The sequence below is a fragment of the Chaetodon trifascialis genome, chromosome 13 (assembly GCF_039877785.1).
Source record: "Chaetodon trifascialis isolate fChaTrf1 chromosome 13, fChaTrf1.hap1, whole genome shotgun sequence".
Taxonomy (NCBI): Eukaryota; Metazoa; Chordata; class Actinopteri; order Chaetodontiformes; family Chaetodontidae; genus Chaetodon; species Chaetodon trifascialis.
The window spans coordinates 15,387,891-15,409,627 of NC_092068.1; the positions used below are offsets into that span (position 1 = coordinate 15,387,891).

General features: G+C 41.8%; 2 protein-coding genes and 1 pseudogene across 5 annotated transcripts; 2 read left to right on the forward strand and 1 right to left on the reverse strand.

The window, feature by feature from the left end:
* Nucleotides 1–1,284: 1,284 nt before the first annotated feature.
* On the forward strand, nt 1,285–2,975 carry LOC139340900 (peroxiredoxin-like 2A; annotated as a pseudogene).
* A 485-nt stretch (nt 2,976–3,460) lies between these two features.
* LOC139340899 (peroxiredoxin-like 2A) lies at nt 3,461–10,199 on the forward strand. 4 transcript variants are annotated; one of them, XM_070977016.1, is made up of 7 exons: nt 3,509–3,562; nt 5,942–6,188; nt 7,258–7,443; nt 8,114–8,205; nt 8,294–8,434; nt 9,127–9,291; nt 9,370–10,199. In XM_070977016.1, the coding sequence occupies exons 2-7, from the start codon at nt 5,993–5,995 to the stop codon at nt 9,463–9,465; spliced, it is 876 nt and encodes a 291-aa protein (XP_070833117.1). In that variant the 5' UTR covers nt 3,509–3,562; nt 5,942–5,992; the 3' UTR covers nt 9,466–10,199. The 4 variants fall into 4 exon arrangements, with proteins under 4 accessions (XP_070833121.1, XP_070833117.1, XP_070833118.1 ...); XM_070977017.1 differs by lacking the exon at nt 3,509–3,562 and adding an exon at nt 5,262–5,369; XM_070977020.1 differs by lacking the exon at nt 5,942–6,188 and having other exon boundaries at nt 3,461–3,562.
* A 1,093-nt stretch (nt 10,200–11,292) lies between these two features.
* sfxn3 (sideroflexin 3) lies at nt 11,293–20,084 on the reverse strand. The gene is made up of 11 exons (XM_070977015.1): nt 19,991–20,084; nt 17,981–18,153; nt 17,494–17,664; nt 16,595–16,693; nt 15,981–16,056; nt 15,737–15,822; nt 15,498–15,625; nt 14,986–15,035; nt 14,738–14,787; nt 14,593–14,640; nt 11,293–14,487 (listed from the first exon to the last, which is right to left on the reverse strand). The coding sequence occupies exons 2-11, from the start codon at nt 18,142–18,144 to the stop codon at nt 14,391–14,393; spliced, it is 969 nt and encodes a 322-aa protein (XP_070833116.1). The 5' UTR covers nt 18,145–18,153; nt 19,991–20,084; the 3' UTR covers nt 11,293–14,390.
* Nucleotides 20,085–21,737: the final 1,653 nt, after the last annotated feature.

Below are 21,737 nucleotides of genomic sequence, written 5' to 3' on the forward strand. Positions count from 1 at the left end.
CCTCATAAAACTGTTACTGCCACTGCTGGTGGTTGTAAAAAGGGGCATAAAATAGAGGCAGGATGTTTTTGAAGATTAATACGATCTTTATAAATCATTGTGACCTTGAAAAAAAGACAAGTCTCTTAGATTATGGATGGAGTGCACGTCTTTAGCTTTTCGGGAGACTGCAAAACAAACTTTTCACATGATCTTCTTCGTTTGCATTACGGAGGAAGAATTTAATAACCTGGTAACTCACTGTACGAAGCTGTAAATGGAAACACTGAATTACTGCTACAATGAAGGTGGTCTCTCATTCAGTAATTTGACATCAGTTAGATGTTTTATATAATCATGAGTCAGTCTTCCTTTTGATGATTAGACATGGTGATAAGATCTGACATTATTAGGGTACAAAGAAACTGATTGCCAGAAAATTAATCAACAACTATTTGGATAACAATAAATCATGCTGTTGTCACACACACACACACACACACACACACACACACACACACACACACACACAAAGCAGGTCTCAGGGTGAAAAATGTGAGTATTTAATGGAGACGTTTGTCATGTACGATCTTAACCTGAAAATCTTTGGGTTTTGCCCTGATGTTTGGATAAAACAAGCATTTTTCCAACACTTTCTGATAAGTCATAGACGTTGAATTTATTAATGGAGGAATGAATTGGCAGATTAATAATTAATGAAATGAATTGTTAGTTGCAGGCCTGAGGTCAGCTGCTGACTGGTGGTGTGTCCACTCACCTCCTGAAGGGGGCGGTCTTGTTCTGAGCTATTACAGCTGGGTCGTGGTCTCAGGGCCTCTGCAGCCACTCTGGCACTGACCTGAAGAGACAATGAAAAGCCAAAACAAAGACGTTTTCATACTCTCCACTGACACGGGTATGTTTCATCAGTTAAAATAAGCCATTGAGGTGGTCCTCAGTAACGTCATTACAAAGATCAGGAGACTGAAGAGTTGTGTGTATTAGTATCTTTCTCAAACACTGAATTACAGATACCATTTATTATATTTATGGATGCAAACAGTTTGAACACAATCAAGGCAACATAACTTAAGGAAGGCTGTTCCGCTGCTGAGGTGGCGTCGCTCTTTGATGAGAGCTCCACTCTGCACCACGCTGAACCTGGTACCGAGGATTCGGCTCAACGTGAGCCGTGTTTCACAGCCGTCTTTGAGGAATTCCTGTCGTGTTACGTTCACATAAGCAAGGCTTTCAACTGTGATTGGACTGATCTCTTCTTAGAGGGCTTAAGGGGCTGGTTGAAAACATCAGATTCCTTCACATAAGCAGCAAGGCGAAGTCTGGTGAGTATCACTTTTTTACATTTGTTGTTGTATGTTATCAAATGTTAAGCCATTACAAACTTTATTGTTTCATCTTATTGGTATTTCTGTTAAAATGTGGAATTCATCCTTAACCCAATCAAATTCTGAATGAGTGTCAGATGGTCGATGGTTGATCAAAAGGTGAAAATCTTTGTGTTTGCAGCTCTTAAGAAGACAAATACGTTGATCATAGTACAACAATTAGATGAAGAAACTGACCTGTTTCTCGTGCACAGAGACACAGACCTGCTAATAGCCATGTTACCGTGACTGATGAGGTTAAAAGATCTTAATCCTGCTGATCTTGAAAGCTGATCTTTTTGCATGTTTCCTCTGTAGCTGGCCCGTGGAGCCAGTTTAGGGTCATGGTGACTGTGACTGCGGCCCTGAAGGTGGTGAGCCTGTTTGTTGCAGAGCTCATCAGCTCCTTCACAGACTGGTTCCAGACCAAACCAGAATGGGCCAACCTAGAAGTGCTGGAGGACACAGAACTGAAGACCACTGGAGGCGGTGAGTCTCGCAGACATGATGAACTTTTTAGTATGAAATCCTGTCTTTATAATTAACACTGATGAAGACTTCAGATGAAGGTGAATGCAAGACTGGTCAAAATCCAGCTGTTTGTGCCTGTGCGTCAGCACACAATGACTGCATCATTGTGAAGGGGCAACATTTTTAACGGACTCCTTCATCCCTTCCTTAGCAACATGTGGATTTAATTATGCTGCTCTCCGTCTTTCAGTTCATGAGCGACACAAAGCCAAAACTCTGTGGGAGAAGACCGGAGCTGTGGTCATGGTCGTACGGCGACCTGGATGATTATTGTGCAGAGAGGTACAGCATGGAATGACACTCCTGTATGAGTATTAGTAATGAGGCCTCCGCCGTCACCTGACTCGTTAACTTTCATTCATGCTGTCTGATCGCTCGATCCTTCCCTCCCCAGGAGGCTGCTGAGCTGTCCTCTCTGAAATCCCAGCTGCAGGACCTTGAGGTCCCTCTTTTTGCCGTGGTCAAAGAAAACCTTGGCAAGGAGCTGGACTGCTTCAAGAAGTACTTCAATGGGAAGGTCTACGTGGATCAGCAGGTCTGCTTTTACTACATAAAGCCTTAAGACATCAAGTGAAACATGGAGGGTTACAGGATTTAAGACAATAAGCTGCTTTTATATTTTCCTCATAGAGAAATTTCTACGGCCCTCAAGCAAGGTGGATGTTTCTCTCCATGTTCCTGCGTGTTGGCGTGTGGAGGAACCTCTGGCGGGCCTACCGCAGGGGCTTCAGGGGCAACCTTAGAGGTGAAGGACTTGTCCTGGGAGGAGTCTTCGTCATCGGGCCTGGAGATCAGGTAGGCAGTAACTTACAGAAGAAACATTTTCTGATAAGCGTATTTTGATATTTTAAAGGGTTATGATTGCGTTTTTTTCCTCCAGGGTATTCTGCTGGAGCACCGCGAGAGGGAGTTTGGAGATAAAGTGAATGCGCTGGCAGTACTCCGGACAGCCCGCAAAATGCAGGACCACATGGAGAGATCGGCCTCAATATGTGAATGAATGGACTGTTAGTTAGTGTGGCATTATGTAGTGATGGCTGCAGCATGTTTTCATTTGCATGCCTGTATTTTTAAGCCTAACTCAGGAGGTTTCTCCTCTACATAACACACAACACCGCCTCTAACATGCTGTACTCCACTCATGCTGCATTTATTGTGTTTGTAAATCTTATGCATCACCTTTTGCAATGTCACAACTCTGTCGCTAAAATGTGCCACTTTAACTGTTTATTGACTCACTGTCTGCATTTCTGGTCTTGGTTATGTGATGGTATTTCGTGTTTTTTAATGAAGATTTGTTTCTAAACTCTTGAGGGAACAGCTCTGATGCTAACACACAAATCCAACACTTTTAAAAAGGACAGACTCGGCCTGACATGAGGGAGATTGAACCGTTGGAGTGATAAGGCGCATTTTGTGTTTGTCCTTTAATAAAGCAATAAACCAGGTCTGCTTGCAGAAAGACTAACTGCTTATTTACCTGTCTTGTATCTTGTTTTGCCTCGTCTTGTGCGTCACAAACACCTTCACCAAAGTTCAAATCTTCTGAGCGAACCATCTTGTTCGATTAGTTTCCCTGCTCCGTGGATCGTCTAGTACGCCTGCGCCGAGCTCTGTTTACAAAACGCTTGACAAGAGAGGCGTAGCTTGTCGCTTCATTGATTCTGGTGAGTCTGCCTTTATTACAAAACTACTCTATTATCTTTTAAATCACATGTACAGCTTCTAGCAGGTGCACCTGCCTCAATAAGCACTGCTCTCTGTTGGCTCAGACTCAATCAATCAAAGACAAAACCTCAGCCGAGCTAATCTATCGACGGGTTGCTACGACAGGGTCGTCAGTGTCTACGTGCCACTTGTGAGCAGCAGTAACTTTGTAGGCCAGTGAAAGTATGCATTCGTTATGTAACCACCAGTCTCTGTAACCTCAAAAATGCTGCATCATGGTCGCTCTACTCGGTTGCAAGTCGAAGTGTAGGCTGTAGAGCAGTCAGGTCATTGATTGCAGATTGACAGTATCAAGGTCATCATGGGTCATAAGTGGAAGTATTCAGGTCTGAAGTAAACCAAGCTAAAGGTCAGCTCTCAAAAACAAGGAAAAAAGCAATAAAATGGTATAAATGTTACTTCAGTTAAGCAAAATGATCTGCCAACATTTACCAAGAGAGTTCTACTTTCTCATTAAGCTAATTAAGTTCAATGTCACAGGTTAAAAGTGACAAGTAACAGGTAAAAATCTTGTATACAAAATAACACTGTCGTTTTTTTCTTTGTATTTATGAATTTGGTAATAGAAAACATGACGTACAGAAAATCAGGAAGTAAGAATCTCAGTGACACACAGATGACAGGTACAAATCAAGTCAGCTATGTTGGACAAAATTTATTAAGCTGGCTTAAAACAAAGGCCACTTTGTTCAGCGATTGATAAACACCAAGTGGAGCAAGGCTGATGCTTTGTTATAAGGTCCCTATCCCTTTTTTATTATTACAAATTGTGATTTTAACTACTGTAAAAGTAAGGTTTACTTGAGTGAGAGTATTATGAGCTAAATTATTACAAGTAAAAGTCACGTTTAGTATGCAGGATGTCCCTCTTCAGACTGCCTGTATGAACATGTGTGCAGCATTTTAACGTAGGAGGTAGGAGCTTATTTTAGCTATTTTATGTGCTGTTGGGTGGTGAAATCTGACAAATCATCGTTTTTAGAAGTAAGCTCTTATGTATTTTTATTAAAAATTATAATCTGCAAAGCAACTGTTAACTACAGCTGTCAAATGAATGTAATGGAGTAGAAGCCTAAAGTAGCGTCACATGGAAATACGAAAGTAAAGTACCCTGAAAGTGTACTGCAGTCAGCTGTAGAAGTAACCAGATCCTTCACTTAGATAAAAGTAGAAATAACAGCGTGTAAAACTACTCCCTGAATGTTTTATCTGGTTGCTTGTGGTGGAGCTGGAGCTACTCTCACTGTTAATAATATAGTTTTCAGTCATTGAAAAGCTGATCGCATGTTTTATATGAAAAGTCTTCAGAGTCACTGATAACTACAGCTGTGACATAAATGTAGTGGATTAAGAGAGCTCTTGTACTGAAGTACAGCTACTCGTTTACTTTGCACCTCTGTGATCATTCATCCTCGCATTACACATTTCAGCTCTTAATTTCGTCGATGACGTGTCTTCGTTTACAAAGTATTGGCTAACACTACATCACGTTTAGCAGCGCCCGTGCTGACAGCTCCTCTCACTGCTCGCTCTGCAGACGCATTCAGAGAATCTAGCCTCTTCCTCATGTTGCAGGCCCGAGCGTCTGTCTCTATTGGCTGCTGCTGCTGCTGCAGACTTTTTTTTTGTCGTCCCCAGTTGTGGAGTGTCACAACACAAATTCATTCGGGTGATTTACTGTCTGACAGCGGATGAGCTCAGTCCCAGGAGAAAAAGCATTTCTTCGCAGTTTGGAAATTGAGACAAGTTAGTATGCAACATTTTTACAGTTGTTTATAGACCTAAGACAGATTTTATCCTCCTTAAACATATGTTGTTTTTTTTCTTGTATAATATCTGTAAGAAAGGTCATTTTAATTCACACTGTGGGAGTTTCTCTGTGTGTTAAGCTGTCTTTATTCTGTAATTTATGTGTCGATGCATTCGCCACACACAGAGCTTCGGGTGCAGGAATAGGAAGTTTCTTTGAAATGGTGAACTGTCACACTCCAGTGAGATGATTAAGATAAAAACCACACATTTAACACTGCATGCTCTAAGCGCGCTTTCATTTTGATATCACCCTTTTCAATGTGAAATTCCTAATTTAAGCATAATTCAAACCTGGCTAATGGGTTAAACTGCTGGTATAATGTTTTGTCTGGGCAGTCTAGGCATGAAGAAAGATGTCAAGGTATTTTTCTCCTAAATCTGTGAAATCAGATGCAGGATCATTGAAAGCAGGGCTCGCAGTAGAGGTGGGTGGTATTGTCTTTGAGACGATCTGTGGCACGAGTGGCTTAACTTTCATGGAAAAGGCTTGTGTTTCTGTCTTTCAGCGAAATCTTCAGGCTGTTTGTAGTCAGAGTCAGACTTTTTCCACGGCCCAGATGCTGGCTCTGTCCAGGTGCTCGACGGCTTTGAGGTGGAGGCTGTCCCTACGCTGCTCTGCCCTCTCTCTGGGGAGTGCTACCACGAGCAGCCAGCCCTCCACCGCAGCCAGACCCCAGTTTCTAAGACCGCAGGCTGCTCTGTTTCACCAAAGTGAAGCCAAAGCCAGTCCTGAGCCAAGCAAGCCCGCTTCAGGCAAGGACATATTTGACTGTCTACACAGTTAGCTGCTCTCCATAACCCAAACTTCAAGCCTTTTGTGTAAACAGCGTTAGAGGTGTGACTTGTGTTTCCAAAGTGACTGCAGACCTTGATGACACTGAGGAGTGAAGGCAAAATAAATGAGCCATTTCATAACAATGATTTTATTTTTCACACACTGTAAAATGTTTTGATAGAGTTTTTATTGTGTATAATTAGGTTAGTTCAGGACTGGAGTTTCATCCAGAGCTGATAGATAAGACAAACAGTGCTTTGAGCTGAAACCATTAGTTGATTCATCGATATGAAGATTCACAGAAAATCGATTTGCAGTCAGAAATTCAATGCTTCTGCGTCTCCTTTGTGAATATTTGCTGGTCAGCAAACTGAATATCTTTGGATTTTTGAGCCATTGTCGGACAAAAAAAAGACTTTTGAAGACGTACCCTGGGATCTGGAAAATTCTGACATTATATGGACCAAGCAAATTAATTAAGAAGATTAAGGCTGATCAATTGATGATGAAAAAGCTGAGCATTACACTGCAGGATTTCCTAAAAACTGTTAAAATATAATTGAAAGCACAATAAACTAAACAAACAAAGGTCTCAGAGTGACTCACACAGCGGCAGTCAAATATTGTGTCTACGAACTCTGGTTATCTCGTCATGTGTGGTATCATCTCATTTCCTTCAGCAGCTATGTGGGCTATTTAATCTCATGGATGAGGTTTAGATTAGAGTAAGGTGAGAAGAGGCTATGCTGGTAAAAAGCACCACACACACAGATTGAGGCAGCGCGATGCTCAAACACAAATCTGCAGGCTGGGTCTTGTTAGTCTCTTGGCCTCAGGGAGACTTGAGGTCTGGTTGTGTTCGAGATAGCAATGACAGAAAAATGATTTGAAAATGAAACTGTGCGCATATCAAGTAGTCTGCACATCTAACGGTCCGATAATGATCAGCAATGTGAAAGAAAACAGCAGAAACATGTGTTTTCAAAGTAAAAGATGTCAGACTTGTGATGCTGTCTCTCCCCGTGTTGATTCCTTTTTGTGCTGCAGTGTTGTCGTCTGGGTCCGGGCTGGAGGGGGAGCTGTTCGGGATGGGGATGTGGTCTCTGGGTCTGGGCGCTGTCGGAGCCGCGCTAGCTGGGATCTTCCTGGCCAACACTGATCTGTGTCTGTCTAAAGCTGCCAACGCATCGCTGGAGCACCTCGAGGATACTGACCTGCGCTCCACCGTAGATGGTAGTTAGGCTTTCTAATGTCACCACCACCAATCAGCCCATTCGGGTAACACTTATAAATGCTTCCTCCTGCATGACCATCTACTCCAACGACAAGTTTCCGATAAATAACCTACAAATTACTGCTTAGGAAGATGTTGTAGATGAATTATGATTTTACTGAGCTAACCCCCAGAATAAGGCATTATGAAGTGCTTTATAATGAGCCAATATGCTACTAACATGCATGCTTATTAGCAACTAGTCAATGGTGAATATGCGTACCTCAATGAGAAGAGTAACCCCTGTTTGTCTTGACACCGGCTGTTGTTAAACTCATTAGGAGCAGAATTAGCATTATGTCCGCACAAGAATCAGCCAGTTTGCAGTTTTCTTTGCTGTTGCATGTTTGTATTGCATTGTACATGCAGTGAATGGCGTTTTGTGTGGCACTTAAGGCAAAGCTGCTTTCTTAAATCTGCTGGTATTACAGATTAGATCACTGGAAAGGTCTTTGCCCGAAGCCTCAGGTTGAGTTGCTGTGTTATTCTTAACCTTTTTTAACATATAGATGTTCCACGTGACCATGAACATTTTGCTTTCACTCCTTTTGAAGGCTGCATCTTTTGTCCTTTTTTTATTAGAGACATCTTTTAGATTAGAGACTTGGTTTCTTCTTGTTTTGTCTGCAGATGGCAAGGTCATCAAAGCAAAGAGCCTGTGGGAGAGGAACGGGGCCGTGGTCATGGCCGTGCGACGACCTGGATGATTTTTGTGCAGAGAGGTGACGGAGAGGCCGCTGCACACGACTCTGATATTTAAACATCACGTGATAATATGATCCTGATGGTATAATCTCTCTCTCTCTGCAGGAGGCCTCTGAGCTGTCCTCTCTGAAGCCCCAGCTGGAGGAGCTCGGGGTCCCTCTGGTCGCTGTGGTGAAGGAGAACGTCGGCTCAGAGATCCAGGACTTCAGACCGCACTTCGCTGGGGACATCTACATCGACGAAGAGGTTAGTGGTAACAGACAACGTCACATCCTCTCAATCTCACCCTCATGTCAGCCCGTTTAAACAGAAGGATTAAAACAGTCCCATCAGCACACACTCATGATGACTTCCTGTCCCCAAATCGGCGATATCACAGTCAGACTAACTGCAGGCAGCTGCCATGTCCAAATTGCTCGTTTTGTTTGGCAAGCAGTCACGAATGAAGGCCAGAATCCAAAGGTTGAACGCTTTCTCTTTTTCTCGTCTTCTTTGGTGAAACATTTCTTCGGTAGACATTCAGAAAGACAGAAATTATTCACATTTGGGAAGCTATTAAATAATTCATCGATTATCAGGAAGGTCACTGATTAACTTTTCATGTTCAGGTTCAAAGTTAACAGTTTGGGTGTGGATCCTACTGCATTAGAGTCTTGGTTAACTGGGCAGCCTTCATCAATTTATAATGCTCCTTTTAAAGAGATTAGGCTATTAATTATTAGTTATAGCTGGAAAATGAAAATGACTCACATTATCTGCCAAGCGGCAACTTGGTAAATGAGTTGATGAAGGTAGTTTGGCCGTGAAAGCATTTGTAAAGTGAATCCATCGTATTACAGAAAGCCATAATGTGACACGAAAAAGCTAATTCATTAGCTAATTCTGCCCTTGACATGTATTTAAATTAAGCTGATTTAATCTAAACTGTGTGATTGCAGAAGCGCTTCTACGGCCCGCTGCAGAGGAAGATGGGCGGTCTGGGGTTCATTCGCCTCGGGGTGTGGCAGAACTTCATACGGGCCTGGAGGTCCGGCTACCAGGGCAACATGAACGGTGAAGGCTTCATCCTGGGGGGAGTGTTTGTCATGGGAGCAGGAGACCAGGTAGAGTAGCGAACACCTGGACTTCATGAAAGCTTTCACGACCCGCGTCCGTATTTTGACTGCATGCTGTGTTTGCAGGGGATTCTCCTGGAACATCGTGAGAAGGAGTTTGGCGATAAGGTGGAGACCGCAGACGTTCTGGAGGCTGTTAAAAAGATTGTGCCCGTGAAATAGAGTTTAGATCAAACAAGTTCATTTAGATCAGATTTTAGATCAAAACTAGATTTAAGAAATAATTTTTAACTTGACACGTTGAGTTGCAAAGTCCATCCATCAATGAAATACTGACATTATAATGAGATTTAAATATGTTGTCAGAGATTAGTCCTCTTTACCTCTGCAGACACGTAGAAGCTTATTTTTGAGACGGGTATTAAAAACAGGTAGAAAGGGACTTGAAGGCAGCGTTTTCATTCAGGTACATCAACCATTAAAGATCACTTGAAATCTTCCCTCTACCTGCTGATTACACATTGACTCAGTGGTACATTTTTGATAACACTCGCATGTGTTATCTCCACTCGCTTCTCCTGGTCAGGCACCTGAGCGGGCCTCCAACATGGCCGACGAGTGTGTGCGTGGTCTGTGTGTGTGATAATGATAACTTGACTCTAAACTCAGCATTGAGAGGAGCAGGTTTGATGCTCAAACACATACAGCTTCAGCCACTGTCGCCCGCGTTTGAGGAGCGTTTGTGGTGTCTGAAGCAGGTGTCACTTGCATGTGTGATTGTGTGTGTGTGTGTGTGTGTGTGTGTGTGATTGTGTGTGTGTGTGTGTGTGTGTGTGTGTGTGTGTGTGTGTGTGTGAGAGAGAGAGAGAGAGAGAGAGAGAGAGGGAGAGATTGTGTGTATCTGTACATGTGAATACCAGCTGCAGAAAATTACAATAAAGAAAACCTCATCACTTCACTGTGTAAACTGTGTATGTGTTTGGATTTCCACACACTAAAACACACATCTATACGTTCCTTTATGCCACAGCAACCTAAGATTCTCAAATGTGATTGGCTGGCAGGCTCGGATTCACTTTTAGCAGCCGGGCTGCATAACCACACACCTATGACACAGATGTTTGCTGTTCTATGCTCGTATGCAGTTTCTTATCCTTTATAAGATAAGGTAAGATAAGATAAGATAAGACTTTACTGATCCCATGCTGGGGAAGTTTTCTGGTTACAACAGCAACAAATAAAAAGAGGCTGAAAAAGAACAAATAGACAGTCACCTATAGAGGCGATGCACATTATATACATAATAATATGAAAATATAGCCTTGTGAAGTAAAAGTAGAAAACAGTAAAAAATATATAGTACAATAAAAATATATAAGCACAGTATGTATTTCATGCATTGATTTAAGATGGTAAAAATGTGCGTTCTCAATGACTGGATGGACTTCAACACAAAGATTATTCTGTTTATAAAGCTGCACATACATATTTTTGTCATCTGTGGTCCACTTCGTGTCTGACTGAAGGAAATGTGCCACATCCATCTCTTCATGGAGAGCAGGTTCAGTGCACTTCATGAGATGACCACTTCCTTTTTACTTTAGTTTAATTCATAGTCCAAAAGGCTTATTCATGTCACACACTGTGACCGTGACTGACAACTGAGTTCTCATTTCGTGTTGAAAGCCGGGGACGGGCTCCAACATGTCTGTAAAAATCCAGCTGTCACGTTTAAATCACTAATCCTGTGAATTATTTTATTCTCAGCCATCGAAACCATGATCTCCACGAGGCTTACTGCAGATGTGGAGTACAGTCATGTTTTTACTTGCAGGCTGTGTTGTTCCTTCTCATGTTTGTGGCCAAAACTACGATCTAACAATTCAGATGACATTCATGGTTTAATCTTAGTCTGATCTGAATGTTTCACCGTGGCTAAACAAACACGCCTCATCAGATCAGCGCTGCGTCACTGCTTCATTCTCTGGCCTTTCCTCAAAAGCAGAAGTTATGTTTATGATATGAGTGTTTAAGCATTGCAGAGGCAGGTTTGGACATTACATGTTACATATTTTATTCTATTGCTCTGAGTCAAATACATTTCACATCAAGGAAATATATTTCAACACAATACAAAAAGGAGGGAGACAACACTTTGTACCAATACTGACAGGACTGCATGTGTGGAAACTGTATGTACATGAAATAACCAAAACATTCATGGAGTGTAACAGAGATTGTCTTTACAGTAGTGCCTTCAGTATGCAAAGATTTGACTTTTAATCTTAGAAATGAGCCAGTTTTCAACCAGTGCGCCAAATTGAACTGGCGCTATGTGGAGTGACATCAAGTTTATTATGAGTTTTTATTATAAATGCCAAAAATATGACTTAACTAAAATGTGTGCTGGGATTTATTCAACTCTGCAATCTGTTAACTGTGTGTTCATGAAACATTTGGTGTGCTGTTGTGTGTTGTAAAAAAAAAAAGAAAAAAGTCTACAACATGTTTCTGCATGAGAAAAGCCTGGCAAAAGGTCCACAAGATAAAGCTGAAATGAAAACTTTGAAAAGCTGCACACTTCTCCTCCTTAGTCTTATACAATTCATACCCGTCTCATCTTTGGCTAGATCTATGGGTGCGACATGTCATGGTGGTACAGTACAGTCACAAGCTGAGATACACGTTTAGAAATGTGTTTAAATGCTGACTGAAACCCTCCAGTTTTGTTCTTTAAACTTTTGCAGAGCAGATAACAACATAAAGGAAAAAGGCAGAAATTAATCTACGTAGCTATGAGCAAAGGAAGCTGCTAGACAATGAATGAATCATGAATTAGCAGTAACATGACCATAGTTCATTCATCATATCTAGCAAATACAATCTTCAAATACACTTAAAAAGGCTCCTTTTAAAAAGCAACACAAGTCCAACTAGCTCCTACAGCAGCACAGCAAAGGTTATATAGTGCAGATTCACCCTCAGCAGGAAAACACCCCAAACACAACACACAATAACAGACAGAAAATGTCTTGAGCGAGAAAGTTTCCAAAGGGGGCTTAAAGTTTACGTGAAGATATGACAATGGGAGGAAAAGCTGAGCGAAGAGTTTCATTCCAAAATGAGATACCCACGATCCAAAAATAAAACAGAGATCCACTGTCTCATACAGGAGAAGGGGGTCATCTCAAGATCAAAAACAAATGAGGATAGCACTTTGGAAATAAACCCTTCAGGTTTAGACAAACACAATCATTGTGTGCATTTCTGTTGATTCAGAAAACAGTTGTGCAGCTGCTACAGTCCCTTTACACCTGCAGTCACTTTACATGAATGATCGTACAGCTTCACTCAACAGACGCATGATGTAGATGAATTAAGCCTGAATGCACAATCTTACTGGTGAATATAGCAGAAAACACAAAACGTCACTGTGCACAAACGTTGACTCATCGCAGGTGATCTCTGTCCGCTGCATCCAGACAGACTGAGGAACACTCCTCTACTCCGACGACTCATTAGGCCTAAAGCAAGAGGTTTGCAACACACCTGTGCACTCCTGAATCGGGAGCCGCTGACATTGTTTTCTGATGCATATGTGGAGCCACCTGGTGGATTCACAACCAGAGGGACACCTTAAACTTAGAATCTCTAAAATCCCCCATGCATATGTGCTCCATATAGAAATATATTTATAAATACATCCAATAAAATATACTTATTTTTACATAACCCAGACAGACAACACTGTGATAAATTTATCGCTTACACCATCCATCACCATCTCAGCACACTGGACATTCACGTGTTTGACAGCGTGGATAAATTTGGTCAGAGAAGCTCAAAGTCAGCAAAACTGTTCACTTCAACGCTGCAACAACAAAGGCTGTGCAGTGACACACAACCCTGACCAAGAAATAAGCACATAATATTTTGATTTTGCCATGCAACATAAGCTCCTTTCATTTGGTAAAATGAGACGTCAACAGCTCAGGTGCAAGCCAGTTTTGCAGAAGGCTAGCTGGCTGATGCACGTAAAAACCCACGATCTCCAGCTTTGAGGAACTGAAATTATACAGCTTTGACTTCTTTTAGCCTGCATTTCCTCTTAGCTACAATATGTAGACACAACAGAGTATATTCCTCCACCCAAACAAGCACTACCACCTACAACAATTCATCACTAAATATAGGGACTGCACTAGTTCATAAAGTGATCTCAAATGATAAAAGGCCTTGTAACAGTACATATTTATGTTGATAAAAATCACACTCAGTGTTCTCTGATGTACTCTATGGCTGTGCTTTGTGAGCTTCTGCAGTATAATTCTTACATATTTTCTTTGCCACATGTACCTAGCACCTTATTACCTGGTCTATGAATATGGAGGGGCATAAGTACACTTAAAGGAGAGTCGAGAGAGTAAGAAGCTGCACTGGTAAACAAGGAGTAAAACAAAAGCAAAAGGTATTCATCGAGGGGTGGACTATAGAGCTAATTAGCACACTGGTTTTTCCAGTATAACTGCACAGTGGAAGAACCTTAACACGCTATAGTCGGGTGTGTAACAGCTTAAAATATTACTTTTCAGGACATAATAATGCGACAAAGACTCGGCAAGAGGAAATCTAACACAAGGCAGAAAAGATGAGGTTACATTCAGAAGCAGGAACATACATGACTCACAAGCACAAGCTTTCATTTTAAACTGGAGTTTCAAAGAATTTATCAGAGGACTTAAAACTTGCATGAACCTGAATGCAACATGAAATATCGGTGAGTGAAACACAAATCAGTAACTTTATGAACTGCCACCCTGCAGGCTGTCTGACTGAAGGAAGACAGAAAGCACACCACGAAACAGACAAAAGAAATCAGGAGTCAGTTTTTCTTTCTAAGGTGTACCATCTATGTGCAGAGAGAACTATCAGTGATCTTCCTTCTCTGAGTGTTTTGTTTTCCTTTCAGCGAATCCTCTACTCACAGCGACTCCATTCAGTCAAATAGAAAAGAAAAATGCAGCAGTACACATAACAAAAAGAAAATGCATAAATAAAATGTTTTGCCCTCCCACTTGTGCGACATATAACAACAGACGTGTGTGTGCGTGTCTGTGTGTGTGTGTATGGAGATGTGTTGGCTGGTCCTACAGGCCCTTGTTGAAGTAGACGGTGGTGGTGTGGGGACTGGCCTGTCGTATCCTCTCCTGCAGGTCTGCTTCCAGCCCGCTCAGGCTCATAGAGCTACGAAGAGATGGTTGAACATTGTTAAATAAAATAATGCTGCTACATGTTAGGTAACATTTACCTCACCTCGCCCCCCGAAGACAGTAAAGTGGCTGTTGGTACCTTTTCTGTGGGAAGAGGGCGCAGCACAGAGGAGTTGCAAACACCAGGCTGAAAACAGGAGATGAAGAGGGATGTTTTAGACGACGGCACTCATTCAGACACTTACTAAAATAAATATAGACACTACTATGTGTAATTTACTTACCACAGACCGACAAGCCCCACCTGGACTGGAGCGTTCAGAATTGGGAATCGCTACAGAGACGAAATCAGAGAGGGAGGAACTACAGTGAGTCAGGCAGACAAATCAAACGTTTCTCTGCAGGGACAGAAGCATTCGATGTATGTGTAACATGTGACAGGACTCTTTTCAGCTTCACGCAACACCAGCTGGACCCAGTAAATCCACTGACTCAACAAACAATATGACAGTCATGCATGCAGCCTGCTCACCTTCATGAAAGCTCTCTTCTCCAGAGCGTTCATTATGACAGGCGGGATTGCTGTGAAAGATAAAAATAAGTGAGGTGAATGACAAACACAAAAAGAAACTTTCACACATGAGCATGCTTTCATGGAACAGGGTGAGAAACTCTTCTATCTCACAGCATCAACTACTCGTAGGTGATGTTGTGATCTTGTTTTACCCACAGATGATGTGTTCACCAGCTTGTCGCTAACTGTGTCTGTCTGCTGTTTGGTGCTGCTCTTGCTGCAGCCAGAAATGGCACCATGAGAGCAGCAAGACTGAATCAAAACAGTGAAGTTGCAGCTGCAGCAAAACAATGAACTGAAACTCACTTTAAACCTTCATAAAACCGAAGGGGATTTGCAGATTGAGATTTCTCCGTAGGTTCATCAGTGCCAGAGACCTCATTGTGTTCACGTCGTCATTTCATATATTGTTCAAACAAAAATATGAATTTAGCCACTTAACAAACTAGCAGATGTAATGTTGACATTACCCATTGCTGGCACCGCCATGCCGATTCTTGACACAACAACTTGCATGATGGCCTGCTTGGCAGCATTTGGAGACTCTCCTAACCGGTTTCCGTTCTCATCTGTCACAGGGATACCGTACTTCAACTCCCTGGAGGAAGGGAGGGAAACAAAACTCATGTCGAGCAGTTGTAACAGTCATCATGGTTCCTAAAAGCTCCTGCGTGAACAAAGCCCAGGCTTTTACTTTCAGAGACCTCACCTCTGTCTCATGAAGGGAATGTTGATACAGTTAGCAGCAGCAACCGCAGCGAAAGGGACAAAGCGGCTGACAATTGGTGGGAGACGCTGCAAAGACGGGACAGAATCAGCGACACATTCAGACAACCAGCAACAAATCTCTGCACAAATATACAAACATGTAAGAATATGCTGAGCAGTTAGCCAGTATCTGAGTTACTTTCATTTTACTTGATTTGTTTATTCACTGTAATCATAGACATTACCGTAGCTAGAGACTTGAGTCCCAGGGCAGTGACTACAGCTCCAGTAGTAGCACTGACATAGGCTGCACCGAGCTGACTGTGAGGGGACAGATGCATTAGACACATGTCACACATTTGTCACCCACTTCCTATTTCAACATTTTTACACAACATAAATAGCTGACTTATACTACACCACATGACTGCGGCTGACAATCTACTAACGTGAAACATTTCAAGAAGAGTTGCCTCAGTGAGATTGTGAATTCATGCTATATATGAATATGGAAAGGTAAAAGAGGAAGAGAGTATAACAGTTTCACTGACATGCTGAATGTAACCTTGTTCTTCATACATGCAAGCATTGGATGTTTTTCTGCAGCATCTGAAGGATGCTTGTGTGGCAAAGTGATAAGAGTATGCAAATGTACACGTGTTGACCTGACACAAACCGGGAGCACATAACCTATGTCAGCATGAGTGCATGGTGACATGAGGCTGAACATGCTTAACAGTGGAACGTAATACCGCTGTGAGGGAGAGGACAGCAGCTCCCACAGCCTCCTTACAGACACTAGTTTAGAGGGAGGGCAGGAATGATCTAGAGTGGAAGTGAAGTGAGAAGTCCTCCCTACTTCACAGTCATGGGGGCATCTCCGCTGCGGTTGGTATAGTTGACAACAGCGTTGAAGGACTGGTTAACCCACTGCCAGAACACCACGGCCGGAGTAGTCCTATAAACACAAGGGAACAACAACAATCGATGCAGCAGCTTAGTTAAGATTAAAGACAGTTTGCACAAGTGAAAGATCAAGACATCTGATTGTGTGGTGGTCGATCGTCTAGTTGGGTTGTATCTAATATATCGAACTTTCCTGTATTTTGCGTATGTTTTATGTATTACGTTTTACTTCATCTTTACATGATTGTTCTGCCTGTTTTTACTATTTAAAGCCACTGGATAAGATTTGAAATTTCAGACATTGGTGCCCCCCAGTGGCAGTGTGCAAACAGTGTGCAAACATGACAGTGTGCAAACCAAACACAATTCCTTAAGTAATCTATTCTAATGATGTAAACTATGGAGGTCCAACACTGTCCTATCAAGGAAGTTACGTGATTGGCTACTGCTTCAGTCTAGATGAGACTGAATAATCTATTCTAATCTATTATCTTGATCTCAAAAAATTGATGATCAGAATTCTAAATTGGAGTCATCAATCAATGCATTGTTTCAGCACAACATTTTCACTCTCACTGCCCTCTCAGCTGCCCAGTGATGAGTATTCTGCAGTGAGAGTGATATTTTTCATTCTTTAAGAGGATTTTCCCTCTGTGCTCAGATTAAAATCTCTATTTTTATGCAGCACTGTATGCTGTATTTAGGTTACATTCAAAATCACGTGGAAGCATATTGGCAGATGACATATTTCCATTTTTCGACTGCTTATATTGTGCCCATGTTATTTGATGAAGCCATGTTCAGTTTGGTGCTTCAGATACACTGAATTGTGTAATGAAATCTCTGCTGTACCTGTAGAAGGTGAGCATGCAGCCTGTGATGGACATGTTCATTGGCACCTGAGCAGACATCCGGCCAATCACAAACATCTTCTCTCCTGTGTCGGGGTGGAAGGCGGAGTCGTAGATGTACTTGGCCCTCCAGAGCTCGTCCTCTGTCAAGCCGGGCTTCACGCTGCCAGCCCTGAAACAGTCAAAACAGTGGAGTATTTTCCATATTATTTTAAGCCACAGCAGTCACACAACCACAGCTTATTGCATTACCCACATCCCAGCTACACCTTCTTACTCATACAGTGTGTGAAATAAATTCATCTACACAAAACATGATTTGAACTGATTTTAGGGTTGATGTTCCCTCATTAACTAAAGGACACTTCTCCCACTGACATCTCAATTTTAGTGTAAATGGTACATCTAGCCACCTCAGTACCTGGCTGGTCACATCACATCAATTCTCATTGCTACTCATGTCATCCTGTAATCTCCGGACCCTCTACCTGTAGTTCTCCACGATCACCCGGGCCTCCTCCAGAGTCTCAGAGGACAGCAGGACGTTCCGGGGGTCTGTGACCATGAAGAAGTGCTGGGCACGGCCCATAAACGTGCCTTGGTCCCATCTTGGCTCCTTGATGTTTATGTTGAGGGACAACTCTCCAGACATCCTAGCTTTCTTTGATTAACAGCAGACATGTTAATTAGTATCCACACGATGTAAGAAATGTGTACTGGACTCATACATGAATACAAGTGTGCCATTTTGAGAGTATTTTTGCAGAGGGATTGAATAGTTAAATTTGACTCTTTGTCCAAATGAAATATAGTTTAAAAAAGCCTCATCAGAAATTGGATGGGAATGTTTTCAATACTCTGTGCTGTTTACACATTTTGGAGGTATTGTTGATAGCCAGCAGTACAGGTGAAATTATTATGATAACAATAATAATAATTATTATTATTATTATTATCAAAAAAACACTGGCTGCACAGTTAAGCCTCTACCTCCATTAATAGCTCTGCTGCAGTACAGAGCTGCATTGAGGTGAAGCCCCCTCCCCCGTCACTGAACAGCAGATAACCATGTACAAATACACAAAATTACCTCTGCAAAAATAATGCAGACACACTAGTGGAACAGGTTTACTGTCATTTAGCATGTTCTACCTCCAGATACATTTAGAAATATAATGACACAGTTAAAGGCTGATAAAAGGCTCTAATTTGTTGTTCTTACTGTGAAATATTCAAAACTGTTATGAATATAGGCCTGTATCAGGCCTGATCTCAGAGCTCTTGTTTCTGGCTGTGGTTACAAGATAAAAGGAACAACACTAAAAAACAAACAGAAATGCGGGTCAGCACTTTCTAAATGAGGCTGAATATACCAGCATTTGAGGGGACAGCTAACAATGATTTCCACTGTACATTAACCTGCTGTTTATTCTCCTGATTAATCAATTTGTCCTTAAAATGTCAATTGTGGAAAATGCCTAGTGTGATTTCTTCCAGCCTGCTGTGACTTCCTTACATTTTAAAGATATTCAGTTTAGTGTCACTTATTGCAAGGAAAAGCAGCAGCTACATTTTCACATTTGAGGAGTGGGAAGTGGAAGTGTGAAGTGAACATGAGACCTTTTTTTTGTTTTAGAAATGACTTGCATGATCAATCAATTATCAAAATAGTTGATCCTTACTTTTCTGTCCATGAGCAACTACAAATGTAAGCTTTTTGATATTCAGTAAGTGCACGGGAGACACTTCTGTACAAACACCAAACCCTCGCAAGAATGCAGTCCTACAGTGTGTGCTGAGACAGTCTGTCCATAGCTCATGGCAGATCTACAGCAACATCTGCAGACTGCCTCTGCACAAAGATAATGTCTTCAAGACGCACAAGGGCGGGGTGACAAATGCTGAGGAGCATTCAAACACACAAATGTTGAGGGTTTTTTTTTTTTGCTGAACCCCAAAACATCTGATTGTTATTTTGCTCCAGTGAAACACACTTTAAACTGAAAGTCAAAACGTTTACAATAACAATCCAGCCAATCCAGAGTGTCACATTATGAGTATCTGATCAAAGAAACAGCGTGACACACACTCAGTGACAGATGGGATCGGGGAAGTCACGACACGCTGCCGGCTCTTACCAGCAAGCCGGCTAAGAATGCAGCTAACAAGCTAGCTGATAATACCACCGAATCTCAAACAATGGAGTACATAAATACTCAGAGAAGACATTAAAACAAAATAAAATTCCCAAAACATTATATGCTGAGTCGGACGGTGCAATAAGAGGCTTCTCGTGTCATCAAAACAAACCACTTCATGTTCTCTTGGTAAACGTAAGTCAACCAGCTAGCTAGCCAGGTAGTTTCACAAGCTACCTGACATGCTAGCACTTTAATTTGCGTTGCAAGGGCACATATCGAGGCGGGGTAAACGTTAACGTAGTCGGACTGTGATTCAAATTCATTAAAGATGTGTATTCAATCAGAACTGAGACATACCTGCTTTCCTTTCTTCCCTTTTTGAAAATGTATGACCTCTCAATATCACAGCACCACCGGGTGGATTGCGTTGCCTTCTGGTACACTTGGAAGTATCGTAAAGTGTAAATTCATCGTAAATTACCGAGGGGTAACCCGTGAAAAGGTCGTTTCCGACTCGTATAAAATCTAGACCACATGCATATAATGATAAACTGATGGTTAGATTAACATCTGCCAGAAGAAATATGTGATAAATCAGTAACAATCATGATTAAATCCACTCCAACTCCACAACTCCACTGTTAAAGCGTAGCTACTATTTCTCCGTGTAGTGTTGTCACTAAAAACAGAAATGTTGAATATTTGTCTCTAACTTAATTATGACATATGAGGGGAAAAAAATGATTATTTAATGAAATGCGACCAAATCAGTCGCACAGATGGCTGCTCTTCTCAAATCCGATCTTCTCTAGGGCTAGTGAATGCAGCACGTGCAGGGAAACGCGGGGCGGTGTTCGTCATGGAGGACGTGAGTCGCTGGAAGCCAAACGACACATGTTTGTTTAAAGAAACAGCTAACTGTCATTGGGACGTTTTACACATAGCACCTATGTATGCATAATTATGTTGAACAGAGTTTTGGAGAGACTTTAACAGACATGATTGATATAACCATATTGTGCGTAGGATTTCAGTTGTAAAATGTGCAATGAAATAATCATTTTTGTTGAGTTATAGATGTTTTGTTTTTTTTCATGAGAGAGAGTCTTGGAAGTAACCAGTTATAAAAAGGCCATGGAAGCATGGAGATTATTCTCTATAATCTCTTTTCCTTAATTATATTTCTGTCATGTTTTTTTGGGTTGTATTTATATCTATTTTGTAGCAAATCTCCTAAATCTTCAAGGTCAAGACCCCTGCCCAACTACAGTATATTAACCTTCATTAATATGACCAATCATTTCCTCAGAGATGAAGTCAGATTTCCAGTTTTTGGCTCTACATAGATGTCGTGATATAACACCGCTGACCACCAGGCGGGGTTGTTTACCCATCTCAAAGACATGTTGGAGGCAGCCAACATATAGCTCAGTTTTTCCACCTCTGCAGTTTTAAGGGAAAATATGGGCTTAATGAACACGTTCATCACGAGGTTTACCCGAGGACAACAGGAGTTGAGAGAAAACTTGAGTCAGTGTTACTGTACTGTTAATGTCATTAGTGTACTTAATCACCACTAGTCCGGCGCTAATGACCGCACAGCTGCAGGGGCTTATGTGAAAGGCTTACACCTCCTAAGACAATAATGGTCACCTGGAGAACAAATGAGGTGGCACTAATACTCCGGATGTGTCCGTTAATGCGTCAGCGAGGCGGACAGGTGAGCTCATCCGGGACAATATGGACACAGCAGGTAACGCTGTCACACTTTGTTCGCTTTTAAACGAAATGTCACCATGTTTCAATAGATTTCACTTGTGTTTTGTAACGTTTCCCGGTTCGAGGTGTCCACAGGATCCAGTATAGATTACAAGAAGACGCGTTTAGTTAGTTAACCTGCATTAATGGATGATAATTAGCCTTAAAACTTGTTTATGCACACTATCTCCTGGTCGCTGTCCATGGTGCTGGTTGATAGAAAAACGAACACGTTACTTGGAATCTTTTTTCTTTTTTCTATTAAAGATCACAGGTTATAGATCTTACGTGTATCAAAACGAGGGGATCTTGTTATCCTGTGTGGAACTTCTGAGCCCACATTTCT

What these genes read in the sequence shown, in the direction of transcription:
- sfxn3 (XM_070977015.1), bottom strand. Translation starts at nt 18,144, where the DNA reads ATGTCTGGAGAGTTGTCCCTCAACATAAACATCAAGGAGCCAAGATGG. An exon ending in GACTCAAGTCTCTAGCTACG is followed by an intron (nt 15,823 to 15,980) that starts GTAATGTCTATG and finishes CCGTCTTTGCAG; the next exon opens with CGTCTCCCACCAATTGTCAG. An exon ending in GTGGGGCTTGTCGGTCTGTG is followed by an intron (nt 14,641 to 14,737) that starts GTAAGTAAATTA and finishes TCCTGTTTTCAG; the next exon opens with CCTGGTGTTTGCAACTCCTC.